The sequence below is a fragment of the Mauremys mutica genome, chromosome 2, assembly GCF_020497125.1.
Source record: "Mauremys mutica isolate MM-2020 ecotype Southern chromosome 2, ASM2049712v1, whole genome shotgun sequence".
Taxonomy (NCBI): domain Eukaryota; kingdom Metazoa; phylum Chordata; order Testudines; family Geoemydidae; genus Mauremys; species Mauremys mutica.
This window is the reverse complement of record NC_059073.1, coordinates 234,692,858-234,709,628: the sequence shown is the minus strand read 5'-3', so window position 1 is coordinate 234,709,628 and position 16,771 is coordinate 234,692,858. Positions and strand designations below refer to the sequence as shown.

The window sequence follows — 16,771 nt, the reverse complement described above, 5'->3', positions numbered from 1 at the left end:
AGAAGCGGAGCGGCGGCACACTGGGGGGAGCAGGTGGAGCGGAGGTGAGCTAGGGTGGGAGGTCGTGGGGGCCCCCAGGAAGCAGTGGGGAGGGAAATGCTGCATGCCCGGGGGAGGAGGCGGGGCTGGGGATTTGGGGAAGCGGTTCAGAAGGGGTGGAGTTGGGGAGGGGCCGGAGGTATGAAAAAAGGGGGGGGGCGTAGCCAAAAAATTTTTTTGCTTGGGGCGGCAAAAATCCTAGAGCCGGCCCTGTATGGGTAGCTGGTGAGTCCCAGGCCTGCATGCAGGATTCCCCCTGAAAACTGGCCTCTAGGGATCTGAAAGCAAGATCCCTCAGCTGAGCTTTTCCTTCTCCACTGATGATTCCCAGTTTGTAGAGTTTTGCTGGGAAATTTCCCCAGCCAGGCTGAGTTAGCCTTCCTGCTCCCTAGGTGAGACCAGTCACCACATGGTCAGCTCTGCTCTGCCCGATAGTCCAGGGCTGCTGCCGTCTGTGTCTGTGAGAGAGAGAGAAAATATGCTGGGCTAGGAGACTGCAGTTTGGATTTTTGTACAGCTGTGTAACCTGCACCTTGAGCCCTGCACCCCTTTGTGGAGAGGGGAAATCTTGGGAACGAAGCAGCCTGATTCATGCTTGAAGAGGATCCCTGCCAGCCCCTCTGCAGTAACTGAGGAGTCCAGAGTCATCTCAGAACCTGAGGATCATTCATGGAGTTTGTGACTGCACCATCTTTTAGTTAGGTCAGGGAATTTGTTTTGGGGACCCCCCTACTCCCTGAACTGTGTCCTCAAGCCAGGGAGTAAGGGTTTGGAGATTTTATAACCTGCTGCATATTAAACCAGTGGAGGGATTTATCTCCCACTGTGAGTCCTTTGGGCTATAGTGAACCCAGTCAGCCACACGGCTAAACCAACACAGAGAAGAATTTTGTGGTCATAGGTCATCAAAGGCCCCAACAAAATACACGTACCAACGGGACACTAATCTTACATTTGCTACCTCAAGTCACAGGTATTAGCAGTGCGGGCACCAGTGACCCTAAAAATAGTGTTTTATCCTGTTATGTATATTTGTTTCCTGTTCAATATAATTATTGCGTTGAATATATTGTATGTGTTTGTGTTATTTCTTGGAAGTCTCCAACTATCTGGCATGCAAGTGGGGATTACGCTGGGTTATCCAAGCTGCCCTGGTGACCCTGCCAGGAAGGAGCGAAGGGAGTGGACGCACCGCCAAATAAATTCATAGGAAAAAATAAAGAAGATACACCCTGCTGAATGGGTGGCGGGATCCAGAAGAACCCAGACCTGTCCATCAAAACCTGTAAGCAGACTGGCATTAAAGAAGGTAACCGGGCAAAGGGGGGCGCTACACAAAATAATAACCTGCCCTTACTGCCACAGAAAAATACATACGTCTTGCATAAGATACTCTTGGCCTAATAGGGCAAAGCCAAGCCAAATTCCGACCAGAATCCTTCACGCGTTAGGTTAATGTCTACAAATGAATTCCTCTACTCAAAGAAGAGCTGGAACAGAATCAGGAAACACTCTGGCCTGTGCTCCAGCACACACGGTTTCAGTTACTTCTCTAGCAGCCTCTGCCTCCACCTATGGAGAACTTTACATGCAGCTCATTAATCTCTTTTAATGGTCCTGTCTTGATCAGTATGTCCAATGGTTTCTGTGACATTAGTCAGCTTATAGGTACAGGAAGATCTTATACACTTCGGCTGTGTCTATGCTGCAACTAGGAGTGAGCTTCCCAGTCCAGGTAGACAGACTCATGCTAGTGGGGCTTGAGCTAGTGCACTAAAAATAGCAGCATGGATGTCGTGGCTTGGGCAGCACTTTTACAACTGAACACATCTCACTGGCCTTCTTCTAACCAAAGGGCCACAAAGGAGTCAAGCAAAACAAGAAACACATGAATATTCTCTGTAATGTACAGAGCACAACCCTGGGAACAAAACTGTGAATATACAATCCTCTTGAGCAGCAACAGGACAGAAGAAAAATATTTTGTATGAGTTAATACTTGTAGCTGGGTCTAAGAGTCACTAAAACTGTTTCTAAGCCAGTAAATGCTTCTGGGCAGAGAGGTAATTTTGTTAGTCAGAGGTTAATAGGGTACAAGCTGCCTTGCCATGCATAGAATAGCACCTGTTTCTAATAAAAAATGGAACTGAATTATTAGTGACTGGCAGAATCTGTACACTCAAAAGACAGAAAATGGTGTTGCAGTGTCTATCATTTACAGGGCAAAAATTATAGCGTTGGTGGCCATTGAAAGATACAATTTCTTCATCTATCTAGCACCCACCTGATGTCTCATATCTTAAGGATATTTCTTGCATCTTTAATTCTCTAGCGCTATTGGAAATGCAAATAAAGACTCTCAGCTATGCCACAGACCGAATAAAACCCAATAGTTACCAGCAGGTAAATAGTTCAGACACATCATGGGCCTATAAACTAAAGCTCACTAATGGCAAAATTTTTATAAAATCTTTGCTATCATAGAATGTTTTTCTTAACTGCAGTTTAGCTTCCTTTCTTGGCTTGTTCCCTCCTTGCTCCCTATTGATTTTCATTACCAGGTATTGTTTCTTTTGGAAGTTTTTGCTTTCTCAGACTTACAGTACAGTTTGCCTTCTCTTGATGACTCAGACAGTCTGGAACTGATTAGTCAGGGAAATGCACATTTGTTTTAAACAATGGCTAAGGGGACTGTAGGAGATAATAGAGATAGCTATGATTAAGAATGCCAAGTTTGGTGGGACTGCAGGAAACAACTGCAAATGATTGTTTCCAGCAGAATTGTTACTTAAAAAAAACCCAAAAAAAAACAAATCTCAGAGCAGAGACCTTTGTAAAAGGCATGAAACTAACAAGGCTTGTCTACACTTAAAACGCTAAAGCAGCACATCTGTGCTTCAGTGTAGACATTTAATTGTCTACGGCTCGGTAGGTAAATCCACTCCCCAGAAAAGTGGTAGCTAGGCCACCAGAAGAATGTGTCTGTTGAGCTAGTGCTGCCTACACAGGGACATAAGTCGGTTTAACTACACCACTTAATGGTGTGGCTTTTTCACACCCCTGACTGATGTGGTTAAACTGACCTCATTTTCTCATGTAGACCAGGCCTCAGAGAGCTAGTCTCACTCTTCTCTCCTCCCAGCCACCCCACCCCCCAACATGGTATTGCTCTGTTCCATGATGGATGAAGCAGACTCTGTCAAAACAATTGAACCTAGCCTATCAAATCATTTGCTCATATTATCAGTTAAAATGAGCTACGCCAATGTGGCCAAGCCAAAGTCTATATAAAGCTACTGACATGCAGGCAGTTAAAGGGCCTGAATGGATACATTTACATTGTGTAACCGATTTAGTCATGAATTTAAGCATAATATGCTAATTATCTTTGAGTTTTGAGAAACATTCCAAGGCATCTAACACTGCCTACATGTCCCATGCCGTTCCCAAAAAGAGGCGTTCTCTACTGTGTCCTTTCATTGACTGTTCAAACCAGAGTACTGTGGGATGCTTGATGTGTGTTTACATTGCAAAGATCTTACACCACCTGCTCTTAGAGGTTTTGTGATGGAGCAGAGCATTAGGATGTTTATACAGTGTATCTGTGAAGCATAGTTTCCTCATCCCTTGAGAAGTCACCAAACAGCACAATCAGAGATAAGGTAAGGAATGGTGTCCCTAGCCTCTGTTTGTCAGAGGATGGAGATAGATGGCAGGAGAGAGATCACTTGATTATTGCCTGTTAGGTTCACTCTCTCTGGGGCACCTGGCATCGGCCACTGTAGGTAGACAGGATACTGGGCTAGATGGACTTTGGTCTGACCCAGTACGGCCGTTCTTATGTTCTTAGAGAGCACAAATTGGATTTACTTTGGATTTTTAAAGTACAAATTAAACTTCTGGTCCATCAGCAGGCAATTAGTCTCTTACTGCAGCTGCACTGCCTCTTGTTGGGCGGCTGCCTGGACACGGGTAGCCTCCTGCTGGGCCGCCGTGGCTTGTATCAGTGCCCGCACTATGTCATTCATTGTGGTGTAAAAAACAAACAAACCCTCTTTTAAATAAATAAATAAATCGCCCTCCTTCCGCCCGCTGTGCACACCAATCCCACAACTGACACCAGTTGTGACAAAGTTCCTCCTCTACTTGGTGGGTCCTGCACTTATTGGCAGATTTTCTCGCCTCACAGATTCACCATGTGGGTCGGGAAACAGCCCAGAGACCTTCCCCTCTGGTAGAAATCACAGTCCAGGTCAATTTCTCCAGTGTCTGATCAGGAGTTGGGAGGTTTGGGGGGGAAACTCGGGCCCGCCCTCTACTCCGGGTTCCAGCCCAGGGCCCTGTGGACTACAGCTGTCTAGAGTGCCTCCTGGTACAGCTGCACGACAGCTACAACTCCCTGGGCTACTTCCCCTCCCAACACCTTCTTTATCCTCGACACAGGACCTTTCTCCTGGTGCCTGATAATGCTTGCACTCCTCAGTCTTCCAGCAATGTGTCTTCTCACTCTCAGCTCCTCTTGCTCCCAGCTCCTCACATGCACGCCACAAACTGAAGTGAGGTCCTTTTTAAACTCAGGTGCCCTGATTAGCTAGCCTGTCCTAATTGATTCTAGCAGTTTCTTAATTGGCTCCAGGTGTCTTAATTATCCTGCCTGTCTTAATTGGTTCTAGCAGATTCCTGATTACTCTAGTGCAGCCCCTGCTCTGGTCACTCAAGGAACAGAAAACTACTCATCCAGTGACCAGTATATTTGCCCTCTACCAGACTCCTGTACCCCACTGGTCTGGGTCTGTCACAGTACATACTCTTTCTACATGAAAGAAATACCGAATATCACAGACAGGGGGAAAAATCACAGAAGAGTGCGTTCAGCAGTGCAACCCAAACATACGGAAAAGTTCCATAGCAGGTTCAAACCAACCAGGTGCACTAGCAGGCAAGGAATTTGGGTGTTAGGCCAGGGAGGGGAAGAGACAACAACACTAATAAAACAGACCAGGAACCCAAAATGAAAACAGCACACAAACCACCATGTTCTAGGCAAGAAACAAGAAATAAAAGCCGCCAATTACAGCAGTAGCAGAAACAAAACTTCTCTTAGACCTAGTAAACCTCCAGGACAGACACTTCATTACTGTCAGTGACATTAACAGCCATCCAGGCTCAAAACAACCTGTAAGATACCACCAAAGAAGCAATTTTGTATGTAATCTCAGCATGACATGAAATAATGATCTGTCGCTCATTCCTAATAGAAATGTGAACCAAGACAAATCCTTATCCCCAGTTTGATCTGCTCAGTAACAAACCTGTTGGGGGTGTTTGCCTTTCCTCTGTCTGTATTGGATCAGTTTGTGTGTGCTTGTGGTTTTTTGTTTGTTTGTTTTTTGTTTTTAAATGTACTGTGAGGGCCGAGGCTGATTTTGGGTAACTAAAAATTGATTTTGCTTAACTAAAAATTAAAATAAAGAGCTCATGAGAGTCAGCAAGAATGGTAGTATTGCAATGTCCCACAGTTTTGTGGCAACTTGAGCTTCCTGCTGACTTTAAGGGTAGGATTTTCAAAAGCTTCTGAAATTGTTTAAGATCACAAGTCCAAATGAAAATCAGTGCTACCTTTATTCCAAAATCACATAGATACTTTTGAAAATTTCATCTCTATAGCACATATAGATTATTATCACTGGTGTATTCATCCCCATAAGGGTAAAGGTGCTAAATGGACAAATAGACTGCTGTTCTTGCCCTGTAGTATTTGCAGTCTGTTTAAGTAAAACATAATGAATTATACTAGCAAACACTAGGCGATAAGGGGAAGGAAGGATGTGAATGTGATGTTACCAACTTGTGCAATTGTATTGCAAAGTAGGGCTGGATTCAGGCAATCTGAGGCCGTGGGCCCCATGTCATAGTGTGCCTCCTATAGCTCCACCCCTGAACTTCCCCACTTGGTGTAGCATAGCCATCGAACTTCCCACTTCCCAGAGTGGCAACATCCAGGAGTGTCAGTAGAGGTCCATACCCTTGGAAGCAGCAGGGTCAGTAAAAGGGATCAGCTATCCCCTCCCTAGAGTGCAGGGGTGCTAGTGGGGGAGGACCTCAATCCTTGTCTAAGCTGTTGGAAGGTACCTGCCTGGCTGGACCAGTCCTGTTGCATTTTCTCCTCCTGCCATATATACAGTCTTCTGCTGGGGTGGTGTTGGTGGGACCCCACCAGCGGGTCTTGGAGTTAACACCCTATTGAAATGTGTGAGGCAGTTCTTTCCTAGCTGTCATTTCCAGCTCTCCACATACTGAGACTCACATCGCTGAATGGCCTATATTTGGTTCACTTTTTCAAGTTTTTCTTCACAGCCATGAGGGCTAGAAACCTCTCTCTCTTTTCAGTGAAGACTGAGAGTCTGCTGTAATTACATGGCTTCAGCACCTAGGAGCCTGGGCATGAGCCTAGGGTGCCGTATTCTGGCTCTAATCGTGAACCTTGAGAGAGTTATGGGAGTTTTTTGTTGTTGCTTTTTTAAAAGTCTCACACCACCTCAGAATCCGGACGTCAAAAATCATGAAATTTTCCTTTTTCAAAATGGCCTCCATCTTCCATTTCTTTCAGCATGGCTGAAGCCAATATTCCCTCAGCCAAGATGGTCACTATATATGCAGACTCTGCATGTGGAAGACTGCTACCTTCCACTGTTTTCAGTAATACTCGAGTCATGTTGCCTCAGGGAAGTGGTCATGTCTTGGACTCTGTGGCTAGTGGGCTGGACAAGAAACTATGAGGAGACCAGGGAACATAAGAAGCAGGAGACAGCTTGAAGAGGAGCAGAGGAACACTGAGGAGTTGTGCCAGGGAGTCTGGGGTCGTGCATGAAGAGACTGAACGAGGAGCAGGGGTTGTAGCAGGTGGATGGAGAAACTAAGATGCAGGCAGGGGAATGTGGATTAATGCGCTTTCTCTCATATGCTGCCGGCTATACATGGCACTGAGTCCATGCCCCAAGCTTTCTAACATTATGATTTAAAGGTGTGATGTTAATTTGAGGTATTTAGTTCAATCTAACCTTCCAAGTTCCTGGCTGCACCAGGAAAAAAAATAATGTGTTTTACAAGACAGCTATGACACAAAATACTAGAATAGACAGGGCAAGCTGTAATCTTACTCTGATGAAACTTTCTGAGGTCAACCCTGGGGTTCATCCAGTCTCACAATAAGGGAAACATAGGGGGGTGGGATAGCTCAGTGGTTTGAGAATTAGCCTGCTAAACCCAGGGCTGTGAGTTCAATCCTTGAGGGGGCCATTTAGGGATCTGGGGCAAAAATCTGTCTGGGGATTGGTCCTGCTCTGAGCAGGGGGTTGGACTAGATGACCTCTTGAGGTCCCTTCCAACCCTGATATTCTATGATCTGGCCAAATCCTTTTCTTTTACACTTAGATCAATTTACCACAGCAATGTAGACAAGGCTTAAGTTACGCTACTTCAGTTACATGAATAACGTAATTGAAGTCGACGTAGCTAGATCCACTTACCATGGTCTCTACAACACACTGTGTCAACAGAGACTTTCCCGCCAACTTACCTTACTCATTGCAAGGAGGTGGAGTCCAGAAATTGACAGGAGAGTGCTCTCCCATTGATTTAGCCCACCTTCACCAGACCCGCAAAATCGATGCCGCTGCATTGATTGGAGTAGAGCCGATTTGGCTCCATAGTGAACATATGCCCTTAGTGTAAGTGAGAAAACAATTGCTCTGAACAGTGAAGCTAACACACCAATACCACCTCCTCCTGCCCATGACTTCCTTCCAGATACAAATTTGTAATTTCCATTATGGCCACTTGTCTCACTCGGACACTGTTTTCATTTGAAAGGATCCACAACTTGACAATATTTCAAATGGGATCAGTACAAACTTTGATGTGATAATCTTACCGCAGATGTGAGGCGAGCAAGAATTTCAGCATTGGTCTCTGCTGTGTCTTCTATTTTTTGACCAGGCCTTAAAAATAAAAATAAATAAAGTTATCCTTATTTTGTGATTTTCTTTGGAGATCTCTTCATTTCTGGAAAGCAAGGTGGTAAAGCAACACAACACGTCACTGAAATAAAAAGGGCTTTTTTGAATTTTTGCATCAAAATGAAGAGCAGAAGTCATGTAAAAATGTAAAATCATGTAAAAATGTTGAAAGACTGCTCTTCAGATCAAAAAATGAGAAGAGTTATTCTAGCCAAGTGGAAAAGGAGGACTTCCTTGTCTCAGTTGCACATTCAAATGTGTATTTTGATTATGATCATTTTCTACATAGGAAGGACCGTTGGAGTAGTCCAGCTGTCACACAATATGCTTTGTTAAAAATGCGAAGCTCTGTCTTTTATAGAGCTGTGGGTTCACAGATATAAAGACAGAGGATTCCAGAAATCATTGACACATGAAGCACTGATAGTTAATGCAAGCATGAAAGCTAAAAGAATAATTGTTAGACACTCCAAGTCAGCAGTGAATGGGAATGGCATTCAGATTGCAGTGATTTAACAAGTATGAAAGAGGTTACGTTACAGTAACTCAGATGATGAACAGGGGCTAGATAGTGGGCAGTGGAAAAGAGAAGAGAGTGTACAGCTTCTTTCCCCAGTCCATAGGGCCCTATGCAAAGGCCAGTCATAATCCAAAGGTCCAGTATTAGGCAAAACTTCCACACTTCCCAAAGCGGGCAGTGAAGAGTGAAGGGCAGGGCTATACCCTTGATTTTTCCATTAGTATTTTACTCCTCTCTACACCCCTTTTTCAATCTCTCCAGAGTTGTTTTTCATTTTGCCTGGTCTATCAGTTCTCTAAAGCACTCACCCTAGTGCCCTTAACTCCATTTTCACTCTTTTAACTAGAATTTTTTTCTCCTCTTTTTCCTACCCAAGTCCAATAAAGTTAAGTTAAAAACTTTCAAATACACAATGTTCTAACTGGTTAAAATTAGCCCCGCCACCCCCAAAAGCTGGCTTGTTCTTAGTTCATTTATACATTTTTAATGAGTGCCAGGTTTGTGTCATTGTACACTGCATTAGATTCTATTGTACAATAGCATATGTGTAGTTATATTATTCATTTGCAGGAATGTTTGTGTTCTTCTATTTCCAAAAATAACTGCTAAACCAAAACACAAACACAGATTTGTTTGGTAAACACAGAAAAGTATTTACTCTGCCCACGCATTTAATTGCATTTCCTTTAAGCAAAAGGGTTACTGTGTGCCAGCTGAAGGTCCAAATAATTGTACTTTTCTTTTATACTATGTAAGGTCTCTCACTGAAACATTTATTGAACCTCATAGAAGCCTTACTGGAAATTGAAAAAGATAGAAATCAGTCTGGTAGGATTATTCACACAGGAATAAAAAACCCTTAATATATTTATTTTCCATTCTCTTTAACAGAAGCATAGTGTGCCTGTAAACTACACAGTTATCCTAAACTGCAGCTGGTGTAATAAACACCAATCCCAGGTATTAATGAAATATTCTGTCTTAGGGTAAATAATTTAATTGCTCTTATGCTTTGATGTGTTTAAGGAAGCAACGTGTCTAGTATGTGCAAATGGCACATTGTAGTTGATGCATCTAATGTCAGAATATTTTTCTGTAATTAAAACATTTTATGTTTTCTTACAAATGAATTTATTTTGAGGCAAGCATGTGCAAACTAAAATGGTAATCTGCACTTGAAATCACAATTTTTAAAATGGCCCCAAAAGCTGCCATTCCAAGTCCAACAAAAACATTACTTAATTTTCTACCAGCTTTACAGCCAGAGTGGAAGAACAAATTTGAAATGGAGTCAAAATGTGATGTTTTTAAAATACAGAACACTTCTGGCACTTCTGAGAGACAGTGTTCCCCTAAATACTTGACCTACCTGAAGTATGACTCCAAGAGGAGGATTTTTTCTAGAAGTGATGGCAAAACATGGCAGCCTCAACCAGTAGATATGGCTGTAGATATAATTTACAAACCAAGAGTATCAAGGAGTACCAGCTATTTTCATTTTATTCCATCTCCTCTTTAAAACAATACCCCAGCGGTATACCTGTGAATCATTCCTCACACTTGTGAATCATTAGTAACTAATGGATAAATGAAATAAAAGATTTTCCCAGCTTTCTAAGCTTAAAATGATTGCTTTCCAAATACAGAATAGTATGAAATCAGAAATATGGTTCTTTCTGACTTATCGGAAAGCGGCTAGGGAGGAGGGATGCTAATGAGGGGTAAGGGGGAGGAGAAAAAAAGATAAGACCCTCTCTACCTCTACTCCCAAGGCAAATCTGATGTCATTTTCTTTGTTTATGAAAATGTGTAAAAATGGTTGAGACATTTTTAAGTTCCATGAGAGAGGAAGGAAAAATGTTATTCTTTTAAAAAGTGTCTGAACAGTTCAACTATTGCTGACCTTGTAAGAAGGGGTTAAAGCCAGGGCTCTGCCAGCATGGACCCTGAGAGTTGTTAGAGTTGAGAGAAGACTCCTGTGCATGTTTGTAATGTGCCCAGAAGCTATGGCAAGGCCTCTGGTGCAGAGCTGCTCAGGGGTGTAGGAAAGGGTCTCTCCCTCCTGCATATTTCTGGAGTGCCATAGGTGTTTCGGTGGGGAAAGCCATCCGAGGACATCTACACATATAAGTTAAGAGTGCAGAGGAGCCATAAAACTCCTTAAAAATGAATATGGTAAAAAAAATAAAGTTAAACTATCACCTCAGTATCTAGCAAGGTGAGAGAGGACTGAGAAAGGGCTTCCTGATGCACACAAGGGAGCTCTACTTCGATACACCTTAGAAGCTGTGTGAATTAAATGAATGAATAAAATGAATTAAAATGAATTAAATTTGAAGTGAGTTTGCCCCATGTGCATTTGTATTACAATACAGTCCTTTATCACATGATCACTTTTTTCAGACAATACAGGGTTTTTTCCTACACCTGTAGGTATATAGCATCTCATAGTACTGTGTACTCTGTATGGTAAACAAACCATGCACCATCATTTATATGATAAGTTCACCTAAAGTAGACTTATGATACACAGTACTACAGATTAAGGGCCAAATTCTATTCTGACTTACACCAATTTATGTCGATAATAATTTCCACTGATGCAATTACAGGATAAGATAACAGTGACATTTGCAGGCATGGGTTGAACACTTAACTACTAAAATAATTTAGCTGCGAACTTAACTACTTCATCCACTGCACCGCACCTTTGGAAGGGTGTGCTGCTGTTTACAGTACATGAATGGTGACAACATTAATAAAATACATGATCCTCAGGATAAACCACGAGATTATGGCATCAAGCTATGGTAACTCTCATCCCCAAACCCAGAAAGCTCATACTGGCTCAGATCACTCCTTCACATGCTGTACAAGCTTACAGAGAGAATATTATTAGCCAGTATCCTGCTGCTTGTAGAAACAATGTTACCAAATGAACAAGCAGGTTTCCGACCAGGTGCAGCTGCACCAACCAAGTATTAGCCTTAACACTACACACTCAAGTGGGAGTCCAATGAAAACTCTTAGACTTATCTGCCGCCTACAGCACCATATGGAAGGATGGCCTCCTGAAAGCCAGCAAAATTATCCCATGCGATGCAATGATAAAACTCTTCTGAGAAGTTCTGACCTGTCGTAGATTCCCTGGTGACCAGGTCAGCAGGCTCAATGATGGCCTGCCAAAGAGATCAGCCCTAACACTAATCCTGTTTAATATATATACCAGCAATCTTCATCATACACCACCAAAGACTTGTCTATCCTGATGACATTGCTCAGACTACACAGGCACGGGATTTACCTACCACAGAACAAATTCTAACCCTTGACCTTAAAACTAAAGAAGAATATTCCTTATATTGGCTACAAAACCAAACCCCATTCAGACTGCATTAGCATTTCATCTAAACAACTGAAAGTCTACAGCAGAACTGCATGTGGACTTCTGTGTCTAGCAGATAAGAAATGATCCCACCGCGAAATATCTTTGTGTGACATTAGATCAAACCCTCACATATCACTGGGCCCTGAAAAATATCCACGACAAAATAAAAATACATGCAGAAACTGGCAGGAACAACCTGTGGGAGCTGATGCAAAGACTTCATGGACCTCTTCATTGGCCACAAACTTTAGAGACCTCTTCATTACTCTGCCACAGAATGCTGTTCACCCATCTGAACACACAGTTTCCACACATCACTTGGCAACTCTCAACACCATTATGTGTATCATTACAGGCATAGTAAAAATCAGTGTTACAACTATGGCTTCCCGTATTGGTGCACATCCTCCCACCCCAAATTCATCATGACATGAGAATCCTTTGGGAGTCCCATCATATTTGAGAATACAAGGATCTCCCAATACATGAAGACCTAAATAATACAAAAGACTAATTTAAATCCAGAAAACCATTTTGGATTTCAGTTTAAAGGTTTGAAGACTTGGGTGTTCCCCTGAAGATTAATGGCAAGCAAGGTGGAAGCAATGTCCTGAATGAAGACCTCATCAAGGATCCAAATGAAGAACCCAGTGGTTCTTCACTCCCACAGAAAATATGGTCCATTATGAATAACATCGATACAACATATGACAGATGTGCCTACTTGCTCCATAAATGAAAACTGACACACCTGTTTGTGGAAATGGACTTCAAACTATGGAACACCTTGTCAACCAATGTCCCCTACAATTACAACATTGTGAAATTTCAGATTTAAATAGATAAAATCTACAATTTTTAAAATCCTATGACCGTGAAATTCACCAAAATGGACTGTAAATTTGGTAGGGCCTATACATATCCAAATCATTGTACTTTATTTATGTGGGGTTTTATTTTTGCAGTCTCAATAATAAAAATAATGTACAGTTATCTCTATTTTTACAGGACTTAAAATACAAACAAATAAGGTGCTTTGCATGTTCTTGTCCTTTCTGTTGTTGTTTCTTTTGCTTTTTCAGTTGCCTGGTTTTGGGAGGGTTGGTTTTTTTTAGACTTACTACTAGCAAGTCTGCTTCTGTGAAAAGTGATATTTCTATGTTTGTTATTATCACTTTTCACAGCAGCAGACTAGCTAGCTATCTGGAAAGTAGTGAAAAGTGATATTAAAAAACATACAAATATCACTTTTCACCGCAGATTTACTCAGTCCTGGCAAGCCAGCTGACAAATTAAGCCCTGGATGGGGGACTGGGAGAGGCAACGGGGACATGGGGTGGGGGATGGATGGGGGGATGCGGGGCCAGAGGAGGCAGTGGGGACCAGGGGTGATGCGGGGGGGGGGGGTGATCCCAGGGCCAGAGCCCTGCAACCATGGCCAAAACCTGGGTCTGGAGGATGCAGCAGGGGCAAGCCTGGGGCCATGCAGCTGGAGGATGTCGGGGGAGGCAGCGGAACCCAGGAGTGATGGATGAGGGCCGGAGGAGGCATCAGGGGCTGGGGTGATGGAGGGGGGCTGAGCTTCAGGCCAGCACCCACCACCACACGACTAGGGGTAAGGGCTGAAGCCCAAAGCCCAGTGGCCGGAGTCCAGTACTCATCACCACGCAGTAGGGAGATGGATCATGTGGCCAAAGCCAAGCAGCCGGATTCTGTGGCTTCATGGCCAGAGCCCAAAGGCCTCCGGCCAGTGGACACAGCCCACTGCTGCATGGCTGAAGCCCAGGGTCAGAAGAGGTAGTGAGGACCAGGGACAACATGGCGGGAGAGGAGGGCTAGAGCCCTCCAGCTGCCACCGAGGGCTCAAGCTGGAAGCCCAAGCCTCACCACCCTCGGGAAGGTGGAGAATTCACACCAACTGCTTGTTCCTCTAGCGTTTGTGACTCTAGAGTGGGCAGGGCCCAATCCCTGCTGGCGGCCCCAGGGGAGGGGGTCTCTCCTTTGCCACCCCCTGCCCCCAACCACCACCCAGGAGGCTGTGCCCGCAAGAAATGTCCCTGGTGGCAGCCTTTGAGAAACGCTGGTTTAGTCAGTCAACTTGAGCAAGGTGGAAGCATTTATTTTAAAAGGATATAGCACATATATAGATAAAGGCTTTCATAGAATCATAGAATTAAAGATCAGAAGGGACCATTATGATCATCTAGTCTGACCTCCTGCAAGATGCAGGCCACATAAGCCGATCCACCCACTCCTTAAGCAGGCGACCTCTGCCCCATGCTTCGGAGGAAGGCGAAAAACCTCCAGGGCCACTGCCAATCTACCCTGGAGGAAAATTCCTTCCCGACCCCAAATATGGCAGTCAGCTGAACCCCGAGCATGCAGGCAAGACTCTCCAGCCATACCCTCTGGAAAAAGGCTAACAATATCCTATCATTGACCCATCGTACTAATTACCAGTGTGGCACTTAATTGACCTATTGACTAAGCCCGTTATCCTATCATACCATCTCCTCCATAAACTTATCTAGCTTAATCTTAAAGTCATGGAGGTCCTTCGCCCCCACTGTTTCCTTCGGTAGGCTGTTCCAGAATTGCACTCCTCTGATGGTTAGAAACCTTCGTCTAATTTCAAGCCTAAATTTCCTGACTGACAATTTATATCCGTTTGTCCTCGTGTCCACATTAGCACTGAGCTGAAATAATTCCTCTCCTTCCCTGGTATTTATCCCTCTGATATATTTAAAGAGTGCAAATATATCTCCTCTTATCCTTCTTTTGGTTAAGGAAAACAAACCGAGCTCCTCAAGTCTCCTTTCATATGACAGGCTTTCCATTCCTCGGATCATTCTAGTGGCCCTTCTCTGTACCCGTTCCAGTTTGAATTCATCCTTCTTAAACATGGGAGGCCAAAACTGCACACAATACTCCAAATGAGGTCTTACCAACGCCTTATATAACGGGACTAGCACCTCCTTATCCCTACTAGAAATACCTCGCCTAATGCATCCCAAGACCGCATTAGCTTTTTTAACGGCCACATCACATTGCCTGCTCATAGTCATCCTACGATCAACCAGGACTCCTAGGTCCTTCTCCTCCTCCGTTACTTCCAACTGGTGCATCCCTAGCTTATAACTAAAATTCTTGTTAGTCATCCCTAAATGCATAACCTTACACTTCTCACTATTGAATTTCATCCTGTTACTAATACTCCAGTTTACAAGGTCATCCAAATCTCCCTGGAGGCTATCCCGATCCTTTTCCGAGTTTGCAATACCTCCCAACTTGGTGTCATCCGCAAACTTTATCAGCCCACTCCTACTCTTGGTTCCCAGGTCAGTGATAAATAGATTGAATAAAATTGGACCCAAAACCGAACCTTGAGGAACTCCACTGGTAACCCCCCTCCAACCCGACATTTCCCCCTTCAATACGACCCTCTGCAGTCTCCCCTTTAACCAGCTCCTTATCCACCTCTGGATTTTCATTTCGATCCCCATCTTTTCCAATTTAACCAGTAATTCCTCATGCGGTACCGTATCAAACGCCTTACTGAAATCAAGATATATTAGATCCACCGCATTTCCCTTGTCTAAAAAATCTGTTACTTTCTCAAAGAAGGAGATCAGGTTGGTTTGGCATGATCTACCTTTTGTAAATCCATGCTGTAATTTGTCCCAGTTGCCATCGGCCTCATGCTCACTAACCACTCTCTCCTTTAAAATTTTTTCCATGATTTTGCATACTACAGATGTTAAACTAACAGGCCCGTAGTTACCCGGGTCACTTTTTTTCCCCTTCTTGAATATAGGAACTATATTAGCTAATCTCCAGTCAAACGGTACAACCCCCGAGTTTAGAGATTTATTAAAAATCATCGCTAACGGGCTTGCAATTTCACTCGCCAATTCCCTTAATATTCTAGGATGAAGATTATCCGGGCCCCCCGATTTACTTCCGTTTAGCTGTTCAAGTTTGGCTTCTACCTCAGATACCGTAATGTCTACCCCCATATCTTCATTCCCATCAGTCCCTCTGTCACTATTCCTTAGCCCTTCATTAGCCTCATTAAAGACCGAGGCAAAATATTCGTTCAGATATTGTGCCATTTCAAGATTATCCCTAATTTCCACTCCGTTTAAAGTTTTAAGCGGTCCCACTTCTTCCTTCTTGGTTTTCCTCCTATTTATATGGCTAAAAACCTTTTGCTATTGGTTTTAATCCCCTTCGCTAGGTCCATCTCCACCCGGCTCTTTGCCTTTCTCAAAGATCTCAGTCTACGTTATTGTTTTTAGAATTATTTTCATCAAGTCAAGACATGACTTTGGGGATTATCTAGGATAATCAGTGATTTTGGCCGTCATCCTGCATGGCATGTTATTCCTTTTACAATTATATTTTAGCAAAAAAGTCTATTACTCACACCAAGCACTGAGAATTTTGAAATTGGAGAAACCTACTTTGTATTTAATATCATACTCTGGAGACCACCACCATGGTTCAAAACTCTCTTCCTTCAGAAAAAACTCAGTATGACAAGCAAAGCCATACGAGTAAAAGTCTTCAGTGACAATGTTCCCAAAAGAAAACCACAGTCTAAGAATGTGAGCAGGAAAAAGCTGGAGATGTACATTAAGAAATAATTGTACAACACAAGATGGGTAACTGCACTAGAAATGACAGTTAATACTAGAACTGCAGACTATAAAATACTGGCCTTTTCTAGTGTGAAAGTAGAATGAATTAGATTGTAAAAGTAGAATGGATTAAAGAAATGCTGTATGTTCCTTTAAGCAGGAATGA

General features: G+C 43.3%; 1 protein-coding gene across 3 annotated transcripts in view; it reads right to left on the bottom strand.

Annotated features, from left to right (window-relative positions):
- The window catches only part of RAPGEF5 (Rap guanine nucleotide exchange factor 5), a 231,490-nt gene that overhangs the window by 156,871 nt on the left and 57,848 nt on the right, over nucleotides 1-16,771 (bottom strand). For all 3 annotated transcript variants that reach the window (XM_045007954.1, XM_045007955.1, XM_045007953.1), the window contains exon 6: nucleotides 7,973-8,039. In XM_045007954.1, coding sequence (XP_044863889.1) covers nucleotides 7,973-8,039 — 67 coding nt within the window. The remainder of the gene's footprint in view (nucleotides 1-7,972; nucleotides 8,040-16,771) is intronic.